General features: G+C 37.5%; 1 protein-coding gene across 8 annotated transcripts in view; it reads left to right on the top strand.

Moving 5' to 3' along the window:
* Positions 1-10,045: 10,045 nt before the first annotated feature.
* Positions 10,046-17,320, top strand: part of LOC124159450 (mucin-12-like) — a 271,706-nt gene continuing 264,431 nt past the window's right edge. For all 8 annotated transcript variants that reach the window (XR_006864964.1, XM_046535262.1, XM_046535263.1 and 5 more), the window contains exon 1: positions 10,046-10,247. Coding sequence is in view for 7 of the 8 variants with exons in the window: in XM_046535262.1 (XP_046391218.1) it covers positions 10,140-10,247 (108 nt within the window). In the remaining variant the exon portion in view is untranslated. The remainder of the gene's footprint in view (positions 10,248-17,320) is intronic.

Raw genomic sequence — 17,320 nt, 5'->3', positions numbered from 1 at the left:
AGCGTTTAAAATGTAATCCCGATCGGACAGGTAATATGTACGCCGTTGAAGGACTGGTATTTCCTGGTGTAGCGTTTCAAAAGAGTGCCGCACGTCCTCATCTCGATAAGATCTCTTTGTGTGCTGCTCGGCGGCAAGCTCGTAGTAATCAGCTTCAATTGCTCCGTGCATTACGCATGCTAATCCCCTATGGACGCCGGAGGATGGATAATAAAAAAACAACAATCCTCGGATCCATTTCCTTCCTTCCTGCTCTCTGAAGTTTCCATTCTTATAATCCCTCGATGATCGTACGTCCTTTGTTTCATCGCTGCTATCGGCCGTGTTTTCATTTTTCTCCTTTCCGCTCACTCCTTCGTGGGGAACGGCGTCATCCAACGTGTCTTGAGAAGGCGGAAATATCTTGTAGCCGAGGACCACTTTTGGACGGATATGGCACACGATCATTGGATATTTTTTTTTAATTCTAGTGGGCAGAAACTCGAAGAAAGGTACGCGCTTGCCCACGTTTCGCATCGTTATTTTTATCGTCCCTGTGCTTTCATTCATGTTCTTGATCGTTGGTAGTCGCAATGAAGGAGCTTTTTCGTGCCTACTTGTTCTCGTTGTAATTTCCGCCGCTTGTGGGCCGCATTATATAAATTGCTGTATTAAATGTGAGTTAAGATATACATCATTTTGAGTCGTAGCAAATCCGCATAAGATGAACTATAATCTCCAGGATAATGGCAAATAATGGAGATCATCTTTTGGATCGTCTGCTCTGTTCATTTTTCCTTTGATCTCTGGTTCTGGGTATAATTATATCTTTCTTCTTTTTCTAATGACTAAGGTGCTTAAGGTGCTCCATTCGTTTTATTATTTCTGTTTCACTAATATTTTAACGAATTCTTCGTTAAAGTTATTACTTTTAAAACCCAGCTACAGAACACATGAAGTATAAATCACAATACCCAGTAAAAGTATGAAATATTTAAAATTATCAGAAATCACAATGTTGCGATTCTTTCGCGAATTAGATATCGACGAATGCCAAACCTGGTCCATGGGTCTTCGCAAATATATATGGAATTGTCTCATACCAGGCATTCGCAAGTATTCACGTGAGCTTGTGAGATTCTTCATGAAAAACGGGAATTAAATACAAGTACTTAAATGTGTGTTTGCTATTTTTAACGATATTATGTCATGCATAGTTTTATTTTTGCGTGCTTGCTTTCTCTTTGTAAATTGATATAAATCTCAGCTGAAGGAAAGCAGTTCAATGGCAAAATTCCTACCCGAGGAAAAAATCCCAAAACAGCAAAATTAGGCTACTCATCTAAAAATACATGCATAAATATTCCTTGACCGAAAGCTATTATCCATATAGAGAAGTGCTTTTTTCCTTGTGTTGGGATTCAGCACCTCCCAAGGTGTCCCTTTATCTCGGGATATTTTAATGTAAAACATAAATCATTCACCTCCAAAGAACAAGTATGAAATAATTTGCATATCTCAGCAAAAGGTCCCCCCGTCTAATGAAAAACAAGAGCCTGTGCTGCAATTGAATTATATTGAGTAGCTTCCTGACTTCTCCTTTCGGCCATAAACAACTTAGTGCAAAGAAAGGGTGAGAACAAATGATACGCCATCTCGCTTTCATAATTCATGCTGGAGCAACATGACACCGCAGGTATTTAGCGTTCTTTCGCTGCCTATTCGGCGATTAGAATCTCCCTCTACCCTTTGAAAGGATTTTCCCTTTTTCCCCTTAGGTCCTCATTTGCATCTCGTTTGCTATGCGAATGTTCGATCCCCAGCAATGCATATATCACTACCCACGTTTAGAGGAAGTTGCTACATCATGTTACATGCATAACTTGGAGGACGTAATGCTAGTGACCTTTATTGTATCTCAGTATTATCAGTTTCTCTGTGCAACGGGTTTGCTGGGTATAGTAAAAATAGTGCAAACTGTTCTCAGTATGAATGAGTGAAATACAACCTATATGGTAATTGTTAATTCTAATTTAGCTGCTAAATATTTCTATAACCTTTTATCCGTTTTTTAGTCAAAGTATTGGAAATTAGTTTACAGTAATGTTAAAATACGTCTGAGTAAAGATAAGAAAATCAACGGCTCTTCTCTTTAAACAATGCCCATGCCTCTGGCTAAACCTACGGGTCATGTAACTGCCTGATATGTGAATGGGTGTGATAAACTTGTAATATTTATTTTCTACGCCTAATTGTCATCTTAACTTCTAACTTTACACATAAAAGGAAAGACAAAGAAAGATCCGAAAGGGGGGACAGAAAGATACGCAGTACAGTGCTAATGGGCTTCATCTTGGGTAGAGCTTTCCAGGTTGATTATGACATAGATGTGAGAGCGATTTCGTAATATTTTTCGTTCAGGAGCATTTAAGTTGTTACACATCCGATGAACGAGTATTCACAAAACGCAATTTCTGTGATTGCCATCGTTCCGTTTGTGATTTGCACTCGCAGAAAGCATATCGTTTAATCCTCGTCCATCTCGATGTAATGTATGATAATACCCAGCATCTTCTATCGCTCGTTATTCATCGCGATTGTGCCATAATTTCCACAATTTTCGCGATTCTCCTGTCCAGTTGATCTGCAATCCCACCCGTGAATGAATGTCTTCGTGTACACCTCGGAATTACGTTTTGAAGATTTTTTTTAATGTTGAAATTTCCATTCCATGCACAATTTTCTTCAAGGGCGTGCGTGCACTCCGATATCATCGCCATCATCATGGTATCATTTCGTCATCGTAGGAGACGGACCAAAAATAGAGATGCATGCGGTGTGGAAGAAGCAGTGTGTGGAAGCCGCAGATACATCACATTATGTGGTGTCGTTGCTGTCCCGGTAACCCGCGCTCATACTACGACCAGCCAGTTTACTATGAGCTATTTTTGTGCGCATTTGTCTGTGTTGTACGCGTAGTTAGTGGCGTAGCAACGGGGAGTTTTCCGGGTTAAAACCCCCTATCGAGTCTTTATTATTTCGTTTTATGTACATCATATACTTTATTTTAATAAATACTTATACAAAATTACTGTTTTCTAGTCCAAAAAATCACGTTTTCAACATCAAAAATCCCAAAATTTTCGGGGCAGGATCCCCGGACCACCTTTGCCCAGGGGTATTTTTCGTACACCCTGGAAGGACCCCGAAATCTCCGGTAAACTCCCCATTTCAAAATCGTGGCTACTCTACTGCGTGTAGTGCGTTTTTGTGTTAGCAGAAACTTAAGCATTATATTATAAGATTAATTATATATTTGAATCATTGAGTACATCAGCATGCATACATGAGTACACAATAAATAATATTCCTAATTGATAATTTTCAAACATTTGCTTTCTTTTTTTTTCTTTACTTTTATCTTTTCAAATGATTTTTTTTTGAATTGCCAATGGAAATTTTTATTAACATTTCATAATTTTTTGTTTTATCTATTTTTTATTGTATTTATGTTTTATTTTGGGCATTTGTCAATAGAAACACAATTGAAATTTCTTCATTCTAGAAGAAGGAAAGACTGATAGAAAAGTTATTTGATGAGGCAGTACGTATGTGGTTGGAATGGATTCCGCAGATCCTAGTGCGAGGAAATTAAACGATTTTGCTGCGCACGCGTGTATCGGCAGAGCACGCAGACAAAAGCCGAGATCTCGCCGTAAATTCACTCGGGCGACAGCACTGTGTCACGCTCGACGTCCGCCTATTCCTTTTTCTCCTAGCTCATTCTAGCTTCGCAGTTTCCTCTCTTATTCATGTCGACGTTCACATTTCTTTTCCTGCTTTTTACAATTTCTATCCCCTTCTTCGACCACTGTGATAAAGTTCTTCGACCGCTGAGCTAAATTTCGAGAAAGTAGGTAGCATGCACGATGCAATAGGAATGGTTCGGTTGGAGAGTTTTTTTGCCTTCAATGTTGCCAAATATCTTCAGATAACGACGACCATGTCATTGATTCAAAGAGGTGAAATGAGTGGCAACAATGAGAAAAAGAGCAACATCTAACTATGAGGCAAAGAATGTGTAGCAATCTAGCCAGGAATATACCTGTGACGGTTAAAATGAGTATATTTGAAGATAATCATATGCAAATCTTTAGCCGATGTCATAAGAGCTGAAAGCGACATTTAAACTGGTGACCAGAAATCAGCGATATTTCGTAACGGGAAAGAGTATATCTTAAAGTTTACATGTATGTTACTGTTAGCGCTAAACCAAGGTGTTTCGCATGCAGTGAACCATTAACTTAGCAATAATTCCGGAAAAAGTCCGATGTGTGGCCTATCTGATACTTTTATTGTTTCCGGCTAGTTAAAATTTTTTTAATGCGAGATTTATGTTCTCAATGAAATCATTGTTATATTAACTCTAAGACAAGCATAGCTTCACCTGGAGAGGCCGTATAAAATAAGGAATTTTAAAATTCAATTTTCGTACGTGATAGAAGTGGGACTATGTTTTGCGGAGGAAATTCACCCGTTGAGGCAGCACACACAAGAATGGGCTCCACACGATATGGCTGGCCCATGATGGTGCGGATGTGATGAGGTCCGATTGATGGTTGAGATAAGAGGTGCTGTCCAAGGTGTGACAGCCTGCGCAAGCCACTTTTTCGTATTCTAGTTCTTTTTTTCTAACACTACGGCCCAGCCTTACCCAGAAGTTTGCGTTTCTTTTTCGGGGATGGGCACAATAACAGCCGATGGATCCATGTACGGAAGCCGCGTTCGTCGTGCCCATAACTCACCCGTGTGCCTTGGCGTTTGGTGTCCGCCCAATCGGCGTAGGCTCGTTGCCGCTGTGACACGGAAACCAAACGACATCCTCCACGCCCCTGTCCCCGTTTCTACAGCAACCTCCTGCCCTGTTCAGAGACGCCAAAATTTTCACCATCCTGTGATTGTTACGTAATATCAGTAATTTTTTGGGTATTCTTCCACTTCCAAACGGGTTTGATTTGGGACGTTCCCGAAAATCTCTCCTGTTGTTTCGTTCAACAGGACCCTATCTTTACCGCAACCGTTATCAATTAATGGAAACATACTTAAGTTAAAACATACTTAAGTGGAATATTCGCAAACATACGGAGATCATGTCACTTCGATACATGAAAACTAATGAAAATTAAATAATTTTTAAACTATAATTTAAAACTAATTCTGGAAATATATTTTTGGTGTTAATTTTATTGTCTGCTATTTACAGTTGCATTTTTTATTCTTGGTCATATTTCTTCGTAAAAACTCCCTAATAAATTACCGCTAATCAATTAGCTGAGGTGTCCGTCATTAACGCAATAAATTTATTCATGGTGAATTCGTTATCTTTAGCGTTAATTGTGTCTGAGGTTTGTCGTAAGTACTACACTTAATTCGGCAATATGTTTGGCTACATAGTTCGGTCCAGCTATCATAGTTCCTTCTTTCCCAAACTATGGGGTTTGTTCGTGTCGAGTTGTGAGAATCCAGTTTTGAATGAATATGAAGTCTTTATTGTTACGAAGCATTTCCATCTCATATTTTACCCGAGTCTCCGTTTAACCTCTCATGTATACCGCATCTTTGTGAAACATTCGATCATAGTCATAGTACTGATTGAAAAATAGCGTAATATAAAATCCGTTCGGGGCACTTTCGGTGTATTCAATTTCGCAACGTTTATAAGTCTTTTGGAGACTTTCAGCCCATGAGTGCAGGTATTTTGACCATATGTGGTTTAATTGGGCTTATACCGACCGCTTTGGACGAAAATTCTCAGTCTACATCTCCATTTAATACAACACCGCAAGTCGCCGCAATGGGCGAGCGACGGAGGTTGCTAGGACACCAGCCGTCAACAAATAAAAAGAAATTCTCTAACCAAGTTCCGCCTTGCCTTTATTAAAGTCCTTTATTGTTCGGGGGAAATACGAATTCCCATATTTATTCGCTCGGCAAAATATATTCCTCCTAATTTTTTGTTTCTATCGGACCTGGAAATACAGTGGGATTTTAACCCTTTCTAACCCAGTACTGTTCCTGGGAGATATTAAATCACAAGACTTCTAATTTAAAATATTGTCTACTCAATCATAATTTTTGTGGCAGTTACATATTTTTCCATCAAAATGTACAGCACAAAATAACACGTAGTTTAAATCTTTTCTGAACAGAGCCTAATATGCACGCATTTTTTTATGTTAATTAAATGCAACATTGGTTTGTAATGGTTCAATATGATGATCTCCGTGTCTCTCAAAAAAATATCTTTTCTCAATTACTCAAGCAAGCTTAACGCGCATCCTTCAAGTCTCTAGCATCTCCGAGATTAATTATTTAAACATATATATGTAACGCTTTCTGTATGCCGGTAGAAGTTTTATTCGCGCAGCTTTCCTTTGTATTTTCGAGAGTGAAAAGGAAAAAAAAACTTTGTCGTAGGGAAAACATGTCCGTCCCTTGATGGGAAAGTGACGACTTCCTAGGGGCGGGCGAAAGGATTTGAGTTTGGCGGCGAGGCACGCGTGGGATCCCCCCGGGAAAAACGCCTCCCCTCCCCTCCCATCTTTCTCTCTGTGCCGCGGCTTTTCTCAAAGCGTTTCCCCCCCTCGGAACCCCGCCTCGTCAACGCCCACCCTTCTCCCCCCACCCACCCTCCACGCCCACTCCTTCCCCACCCCAAAGAATCACAACCCCCTCTTGCATGCCCTCTCGGAGGGGTGAGTCCGACCTCTCACGATTACGCCTTTTCGTGTGAAGAAATTCTCCCCTCTCGCGTCCTTCCCTCGGGGTCACTCTCTTCTGCGACCTATAGCTAAATCCTTATTTTTTCCCGAACTCTTAGGTGGGCCGTGACGTTTAACCCTCATTGAGCCACCAAAATTTGGTGGTGCTGGCAAAATAAATGCCAACGTTAACTCAAGAATATTGTAGAATTTTGTAATAAAGCACGATCCGCATTTGCTTTCCCGAACTCTTAGGTGGGCCGTGACGTGTAACCCTCATTGTGCCACCAAAATTTGGCGGTGGTGGTGCAAAAAAATGCTAACGTTAACCCTAAGCATATTGTAGAATTTTGTGAAAAGCACAATATGAAGTTACTGTGTTAGATATCGATGTAAAAAGTTTTATTTTACTAAAAAGGAATAATATGTTGGTTATAATATTCTAATACACTAGATTAGGGGTAAAATAAAATGTTATAACATATCATGATTTTAAACCCGGTCTAAGCTCAAGCCGAAATATCGGTTTGCGGTACTTTTTACCCCAAGATGAAAAACCGATATATTGGCCCGTGGCGCTAGGAGGTTTAAAATCGCTTTCACAATCACATTTCATCGCAAATTCCCATTCTCTACTTCCGACTGTTATTATATGCTCTGCAATACCTTTGGCACTTAGTATAGTACAAGTTAGCTTGATATCTACAATGGCATTAATTTTTTTAACATAGCGTAATTATAATATATTTAATTTAATAATTAATTAACATTTTCAATTGTACCCATTGCGTATTATTTTAACGTAGTTAATATCATAAAACTTATTTGATGGTGGCCCATTGTTACTCATGTCTTTGCAACCAGGGGTGGAAGCTTATAAGTGGGAGCTTGGCGGCTGAAAGGGGTTACAACAGCCAGTTTTTGCAAAAAGGATCGACTAGGGGATGGAGAAGTCTTACAAAAAAGCAATCAACTCCCTACTAAACACACACGTACGTTTCTATGCCATCAATTTGAAGTAACACTCGTCTTGCGCCTGAGTTTAATTACTTCCGATGTTCTACGGCATTTCCATGACTATTGTTCAGTCAATGGGTTTTCCATATCCCTAAGGCTCCCAGAACTTAAGTGATTACTTCCTCTTTCGTTGAAACATGGGCAAGATCTCATCCCTGTGTGAGAGTACTGGTGAAAATCGCATCACTGCGTTCATTATAGCTTGCATCATAGGAAACGTAGAAGTATTTATAGATATTTTTCTGTAATTAGTATTTTGGAGGTCTTAACGATTTATTATTTGCGATTTAAGCTACATACGAATGTATATTTTTGTATTTTCGATAACATCCTCCGAGCCATCTTCTATTCTGATTGTAAGAGATCTGGAATCACCTAAAGATAAACCCTTCTGTCATCTTCCTTTTTATTCTACAAATCACCGTATAGGTTGGCGTTCGATTTTGTAAAAGGGCCTTCTCAAATCAATATTGCTACCTCCTACCTATACCGATGCGATGGTTGCGGATGTGGAATGGTGATTGATGGAAGATACCTTGACTATGACGATCGATATCCTTTTTATGGCAGCGCAGTGATCTCATCTAACCATATTGGAATTGACATTTGTTAGGGGTCGCTTAGATTTGCACGTCTATTATTTCATCAGGATTTGGTGAACGTCCTTAAGCTATTTCAGGCGCACGTGAGATTGACTCGGTTATGACTTGGGAGTCGGTCGTGAATAGAATGATAATGAAGTTGAAACTTCGTCTCCCTCGGCATTCGTTTATCACAGCACCCCATCCAATCAAACTCTTCCATTTACGTATTCGAGTGGTGTGCACCTAATTTCCCGTCCTTTCATCGCTTGATTCCTTTGACAGCCAATCGCTTATTCTAAATCAATAAGGAATTCCATATAAACACGTTGTAATGATGTTATTGATTCGATTTTTGGTCATCTCTCCTTGTCATCCGAGTTATCCCGTCGTATGGGACCTTTCATTTTTTTCCCCCGTGCAGCTCCTGAAAAATGATATAGCCCAATAAGGCATGATACTCCAGCCAATTTAATTTTTCAATCAGTTGACCCCTAGCCTGAAAAATCATTCCTTCCGTGAAGTCGGTCCTATAGGTGGCTAGTTTTCAAGGTTATCGCCGTTTTTTGAGATGTGGGAGGATTAAGATTATATTATTCGTCAATTTGTGCTTCCAAAGCGCACCTGTTTGAAGCGAATAGGACTCGATATCACAATTTGGTTCTTCGAACCATGGAATTGCTCCCGAGCTAAGCTAACAAAACATGGTTACTAGATTAATTATTGCTCCGTACTTCTTAAATATTAATCTTAAATTAAGCAGTTTACATAGTCCACTAATGAGTTTCCAGATTGCTACAACGGTTGTTAGTCAGTATTTAGCATGCATAGAACCCCAGGTGAAGCCTCCAGAAGCCCCAAAATAAAAATTCTCGAAGTGTAAGGTAGCCTAGGGAAAGGAACTGGATAATCTCGCTACCCACAGTGTATAAAAATTCGCCCACCAATTTCTTGGTCTGGGGTTGAATCTGCCCTCATTTATTCATTAGTATCTTTAGGCCGAGTCACTGTCGAATGAGAGGGTTAGCATAGGTTATAACCGAGCAATGCGTAACCACGAAAATACAATACGAAAATATAATACGAAATAGCCAAATTGTTTCATTGAAAGGGATTTTTCTGGTTGCTGAGGCCTCTAGCTTGTATTACGCCCATGATAATCATCTACATACAGCTTCACCTCATGAACTTAGTCGCCTAATTTCGTCTATTTAATTTAAACTCACCGTAGACTTGCCGTCACATCCCTTTGTAGCATGTTCTGGTTAAAATCTTAAGATCGATAACCATCACAGGAAGGAATACGTCCTCGTAAATGGATTGGTTGTTAGCGTAAAAGAATTGGCGATGGGCAGCTGAGGTCATTTGCGCCATTAGGGAAGAGTATCGAAGGAAGGGTGGAGAGAAACCCGGCGTCGGCATTAACCTGCTCCGAAAGGCGCCAAGGGGACCACGGCTTAACGTCCCATCCGACAGACGGAGGTTTGCGCTTGAAAAGTCTTCCACACAGCATCCAAGTAGGGATCGGGCGGTCTCTGAAAGTTCTCTGACACCGCTAGGGTTTGAACCCAAGTCCATGATGTGGGAAACCAACACACTAGCCACCAAACCAACCTGATTCCCTTCACAAGTGTTTAAGTTCGTGATGAATGAAGGATTGAACCTGGTGATTTGGCTAATGCCTTAATTTATTTTTTTCTGTTACAGGCGTGGTAGTGAATCGTGGCGGCGAGGGTGGCTGGGTTGTCGGCAGGCGGGGGCGGGATAGTGGTCTTGAAGCGGCCCGGGGGCGGCAAACAGAATGGCGGCGGAGGTTGGGGCGTCGGCTGGGGCCCAGCAGCAGATCGCCCTGCCTCCAGAGGGCGCTGACCTCTCCAGCATCCAGGATGAGGACCTGCTCAGGAGGATGGTAAGTGCTTCAATTTATACACCTGCTACCATAGCAGACTTTAAAAATAATTTCCCACCAATGAATATTCGATTAATTACATCTGAATCACACAAGTATTTTTTCGTACGTTTTCATTTGAAAAGGATTTGATCCTGAGATGGTGAACTTCTTGAACGTTTGACTTAATGCCAAGAGGTCAACGTTAAATCAAAATTCATGTCATTTTATTTAATTAGACTAAATAAACCATAACTTCCCGTACAAGCTTATCCATTGTGGCACATCCATGTGGCATTGGGCATCTTAATCTAAGAGCCATTGGGTATTTTGAATTTAAAAGTCGATATTTTTCATTGGTATTTATAATTTATGCAGAGCGGTCTCACTATCTTATTCTGATGCGTTACAAAAGTGGGTGAAACGTATGGTATTACACAGATTCCCCTCGAACAAATATTTTATTAATTGGAATGAAACGGATTTTTTTATGGCAGAGGCCTGCCGCATGTATTGCGTTCTTTATAGTCACCTACATGCAGCTTGACCTCGTCAATTTTAATGACTATTCGGACTATTTGTTCTGCAAACGAAGTACTATCCCTAGTGTACTATCCCTTTTTAGCTTGGTATGGTAAATATCCTAGGATTGGAAGCTATCATAGAAACACTTGCAATTTCATTCTGCTTTTAGTGCCCTCTCAGTTTTGCGAGTCAAGATAATTCCTTCGAGTACCAATTTCAATACGCATGTAATATATCGCTATTACAGAGATTTCACTTTAGGAATCAACAACTGGGACAATAAAATTTTGAGTGAAATAAGTATTGAAATTAAAGCTTCTACTTTTAATTCTCCTCACCCTCAATTTTGCCATAGTTTTTCATCGTATAGTTCGCAGAATTTATTTTCTTAATACCTTGTTACATTGATTTGATGTCTTATTTAACAATATAAAGGACAGTCACAATTAGTGGGAAAGATTATGGGAAACCATATGATGACCCTCTATCTCTGAAAAGGTGAATTCATCCGGTCGTTGTTAAATAATATCTAAAATTGTAAATTCATAGTGCTTTTTTGTCAATACTCATCCAGGCGATACTAAATATTGAAAGGAATTGGAAAAAAATATTGTGTGATTCAGGTGCTAGAATTGTACACAATGCTTCATTTTATGCATTTTGTCAACCAAATTGGGCATCATACCTCATTCGGACATGCTTTATTCGTTTTGTATCCAAGCCAGTGAATACTGCTCAGTTTTTCCTATGATATTTGCAGGATTTCCAGTTCTTTGAACATTTCTGTCAACATTATTCTTCCTTTGTATTCATAATTATTAGGTAGGTATCAGATCTTTTCTAATATCAGTATATTAGTTCAGTTAATAAAGATTCCGTGCCTTTGAAAATGACAAACTGTTCTTGTGTCTCCATAATTGATAGTTTACTCTTTCCCTAACTGAACATTTTCAGAAATTTATCTTCCTATATGATATCGGTCAGAAAATAGAAAAATTGTGTTTTTTTTTGTCAACCAACCCTAATCCAATGTGACAGCAGAATAGCGATTAGAAAGATATAATTGGCATTTGTCTTGTGACAGATATAATGGGTGACAGAATGCATATTTTGAACTTTTGAAAACTTTGTGTTTGTTTAAAACCAGAACAATGATATTTTTTATTTACGCTTGACTTATAAAATTGGTTCTTTGCTGGATTCTAAAATTTTTGAAGATTGAATTCAAAATTACTTTATTTGATTTTCAGCGTTTATTTTTGTTACTTTATCATGATTTTAATGATTATTTACTTAATGATGAAATTTGATCATGTTTAAATTTGATCTTATAAATTTTCAAACAGTCATTTAAATTTAATCACTAATAATGATGAGCTCATAATGAAATCTGTTTTTCTCTGATTAAATAAATTAATTTGCATACTATAATCAACTCAAAATTTGATTTACTGAGAAAATAGCATGTCAGAATAACTTGTTTAAAATAGAGATTTAACATTAATGGTTTTACCAGCATGAGGATGAAAACAATAAAAATTATTATTATTTAAAGTAATATTTGCTATTAGATTTTTTACATATTTTACTGAAAATCTTGAGCGGTTGAAATTAATAATTTCAGCAATTCTTACTCTCAAGATAGCCAGCAGTAATCGCTCCAAGAATGTTTGCCCCTTCTAGGCTCTTTCTAACATTTTAATGCTGTAGCACATTTCACAGTTGAATTATTTCCATTAATTCGTAGCAAAACGTTCGTTGCATGCGAGCAGCAGTTTTAAATTGTTTTTATTTGCATTTTATTAACGGAACGCCGCTGCAAAATTGGTAATTCCCTTACAAGAAATACCTATTATTTAACCCACATGCTTGTTACTTTAAATTACTAATACCCGTTGTCATCTCGTTATTTCATACGGTAATGGTTACCCATGTATCAAAAGGCGTTATAAAACCTTTGCATGAAAATATATGGATATCATTTAGGTATTTTTATTGTTAATTTTGGTTTTGTGATCAGAAGTCTTCTTAGCTCTGTTGCTTTTCTATTAAGTAGTAAAATGTAGACTTGGTACCCAAACTTTTTCCATAAAAACCACATCTCCAATTAAGGTTATCCGAACTATTAAACTAATTTTATCGCCTCAATCGTTTCTAAACATGATATTATATTTTTTTTTCTTTTACTATAGTTGATTTATTTTAAATTGACAATTGAAGGAGTAAATATCGCCGCTGCTATCCTGCCAATTCTCATACCTATGAATGATTTTTTCTATGCAAAGCTAATATTTTTCACCAAAGGCCTTGCTAAGAATCATTATAGTTATGTATATTTTGAGTAAAACTGAATACCTGAGTGTAAGAACCAGATAGTGGCCAATTTTGCAAAACAAAATATAGAGCTTTCCACAAACTTATGATACCTTTCCTCTCTTTTACAAGCGGACATTATTATTTTCAACAATAAGTTCCAAATAAGTCCAGTAGACATTGACAAGAACTTACGCTCTACTCTAGTGCAAGAACCATTTTTTTCTCATTTTTCTAGAATCTTCACCTTTTGTTAATATGTGTTTTTTGCGCTTCCACCTTCAATTTATTATCAGTTCTATTATTTCGTCGTTTAACATATTTTCTGAGAATATAATATGCATTTAAAATACCTACAAATCTTCAGACTTGTTGGGGGAATATAGCACATTTTTCGTGCGCTGTGGGTAAGGGCGGCAGATGACCAACGGAGTGGCCTTCCCCTCTGGTCCATTCGCGTGGGCATAGTCCCCGCCCACCTCTTCCCTTAAACATGCCCCGCAAATATCTGCGGCCAGTGATACAACGCCGATATCTCATTATTATCATCCTCTCTCTCTCTCTTTCTCCCTTTCCTTCCTTTACCACTTAAACCTCGTGGGCGTTGCTCTGGCATGCATGGAAGTCGGAGAGTTCCACTCTGTTAGACCTCCATGACCTACCGGTTTTTTTCTCAAGTTCCAAGTTCTCGCATAGTGTCCATCACATTATCTCTTATTTTATTACTTTATTAGTTATTTTTTCAATTTTAAAAGTTTTTTATTGCTTTTAGGGCTCACTTTTCAATTATTAATTTCACAGATATGCCAAACATAATAATAAAGACATAAATATCAAAGCAAATATAACCCAGGCTGGGTAAGACATGGTATAAATGACACAATAAAAATGAGACCCGCTCGAGTTTAAATTTTTGGTGGCACCACCACCTTCCTCAGAGTAGGAACAAGATGTTGGGTTATATTTTTCATAAACTTGGGTTATTTTTGTGGTAAATACTTTATAGATGAATATAAATATTTATAAATAAATTTGGCATAGCTTGAATATGAATGGCTTAAAATGAGAACAAATTCTATTGCTCATAATGGTTTAATCTCTCTTTTTGGTCAAGATTATTACCCCAACTAATATCTATATATCTATAAAAACGTTTTTCAATTATGCTTAACTCCTTTTAGTTGACTTTGAGCACTTCCATTATTGCTGTTAAATTTTTCTTAATTCTTCGCTTTGATAATTTCGAGCGACAACTTTACTGCCTATTTTTTGCGTATAATTTAATGTGAACAGCTTTATATTCTCAAAACAAATATTACATCCTAGAGAGGCCATCCGATAAATATAGGACTGTCTGTCATTATTAAATGGATAGATTACAGCAAATATCAAGCTCCAAGTTTCCCTATTTTGCAATCATTTCCTAACTCAGAGAATTTTGTGAAGTCCTTTTTAGTTAATTGCTTGGTTGGAAAATAATTTACCTTAAAATGATATTATTTACCCAGTGTAGTAACTATAATCTTAACATGTTAAATTCAAATCCTAACATGCCGGTGTATACGAGAAGATTAAAAGTCTTGCGTCATCCCCGGTATCTTTTGAGATTCAAAGGATTCTGCATAGTGCTCCCTGGATTAAGCGAATGCCTCTTGTTTCCGCGCGGACTCGATAAGAATTCCGCAAGCGTAAATAGTTGAGGGTTCTCGGATTCGCTATCTGGACCATATAAAGGAATATCCACCCCGTCTCCTGACGTCAAGGAGATGGGAATCATCGTCCGACCTTCCCCGCCTCTTCTCTCAGGGTTGCCCGGCGACGACGACCGCTGGCTGGAGTGGGCAACCGCGGACGTTTAAGGAAACTGGGTGCGAATCTCGAACACGCTGTTGCCAAATTTATCCCCTTAGTATTTACACGGGTCTGGCCGCTTTCATTACAAGACGCATATTGTTACAACTAATTTTTCTTATTTCCATTAAAATTAACGTCACATAATCTGAAAGTCGTGTAGTCGTGATGCAAATTCATATGGACAACAATCTTGGAATTTAGAAAGAAAACGGAGCCAAAGGCAAATATTAATGCTATAGAGCAACCATTGTATTTTAATTCTTCATATTTCATTTAACATCAATAGAGTTTTAAGAAGTATTGAAAAAGATTATAATTTTAGACCTTCTAGATGGGAGAGAAATTCCCAATCCGATTTCTCTCAGGTCTTCGCTGATGTTAAAATAGAGGTATTTATTACGAGAGTTCATAATGAGACGCGTGCCAAAGTTTGATTTGTAATTCTGTAACCTCATTAAGTAAATTAACATGTAGAACGTCACTTTCTTACTGATTTCAAAGTTTTAATCAAAATGAGAGTAATTTATGCATAGCCTTTTAATTTATACAAATAACTATACCGTTTGGCGTAGCATTCTTTACATTTTTCAATATTAGCAATTCTTCGTGTTGTGAAAATTAGAAATAAATAGCCACGGGAAATTCTAATGCGGTGGGATGATTTTTTTTTCGTTTTCGGTTCTGCTATGATTAGTTGCAAATATGTATGTATTATTTTGGGGAATTCTTTGAAATTATTTTTAAAATCTCTTCATGCCCTCCAGAGTTTTTTATCCATACCACTGTATACGTAGCTTTGGTTTCAAGTAAACAATTGAAATTATGAGTTAAGTAATTTTTCTCGTGATATTTACGTATTTTTGGTTACATTTATAATAAAATTCGTAGAATTCTAATGTAATTGACTCTACAATCAAGAATGATTACTTGTAAGCCTTGCCGAGAGAACCATCAATTTCCGGAGACTTCAACGGTCGAATTAACACTCAGTTGGCATTTGAGTGTGTGAAGGTCCCCTATTTTCGTCCGATACGTTTATTGTGATTAGAAATGGGATAAGTTTATTTTTTATATGATGAAACGCTTAGATAAAACTTGATTTCAAAATGAATTTTAGTCATTTATAGGAGGAACGTATGTTGGGACGAGAAGCGCACCTACGCTGTATTAGCAATTTGTTTTCCCAATTAGTCTAAGAAATGTAACATACCAATTTATCTCTTTTTGTTCTAGCTATTAAAAAAAAGAAAAATCGTAAAATAAATCCGTAATAACTTTTAACTATAGACTTAAAATTGACAGTAATTTCTCGTTACGTAAGCATAGTTTGCTTCGAAATCTTCATCAACCTAGGTTTATTAAGCATTATTTGACACTCGTTTCGGCTTTAATGTTTTTTTAAATGTATTTATAAAAATATTTGCTCTTGGTAGGGTGTTTAACTGAGCATTTTTTCATTACTGACTCCAAATGAATAAGAGTGGATTGAGTTCAAGTTACGCATGATACTTTTACTCATCTTGAGAATTCTTAATTTCATTTCTTTCTTCCTCTGAAACATTCCCTGTTCTTTCTTAAATTTCTTTTCTTATCTCTTATCTCTTCCTCTACTACGCAACCTCTGTAATCTCACTTTTTCGTGGGGAATTCCTCTTTCTCCGACTATTTCCTCAGCCAAGGGTATTTTGCTTTGAAACTTTTTCTGTGTTTTCAGCGCATCAGTGCAAATTAATGCATGCTTTTCCAGCTATTCTCGTTCATTTTAAAGCGTGTACGTGACCAATAGAAGCTTGATAGTGGTAAATGGCCTCTAAATGACTATATTTTTATGGAGGGACTCAGAAAAGGTATGCAGTAGAAGTACTACTAATGCAAAATATTGGTCCGATTGATCCCATCCTAAGGAATTTTAACAATACGAGTAGAGTCCGCGCCAGCCGGGTCACATTTCTGTATCCATGAAGAGGTTAAAATGGTATCGTTATAAATCCAATGCTTATTGTTACATACCATTGCTTAATATTACTTGCCTATTGATAATGCTTGACTCTTCTCCAAGATCCTATTTGAAATTTTCTTTGTACATGTAAATGATAATTATGGGTAAACTCCAGATACGATCAATAACTGACCTCAATGTAATAGAAATAAATGGAGGCGAAATGAAATTTTTTAACAGTATTCTCCGCAGAGTATTCTCTTCAAAGTAAAATTTCCTTTCAAAATAAAACTGATCATTTATAGGAGGAACGTAAAATAAAAAAGATTACGCTGAAAATAGTAGCAAGGAAATTTTTCAGATATGGAGCATACCAATCAGCGAATATTATGTAATACTACGCCTTTTAATAAGTTCTTTATTAAAAGACCTTATTATTATTATTATTTGAATAATATCTATG

Source organism: Ischnura elegans, chromosome 5 (genome assembly GCF_921293095.1).
Source record: "Ischnura elegans chromosome 5, ioIscEleg1.1, whole genome shotgun sequence".
Classification (NCBI taxonomy): domain Eukaryota; kingdom Metazoa; phylum Arthropoda; class Insecta; order Odonata; family Coenagrionidae; genus Ischnura; species Ischnura elegans.
Note: the sequence above shows the minus strand (reverse complement) of the source record. Positions and strands in the feature narration are given on the sequence as shown.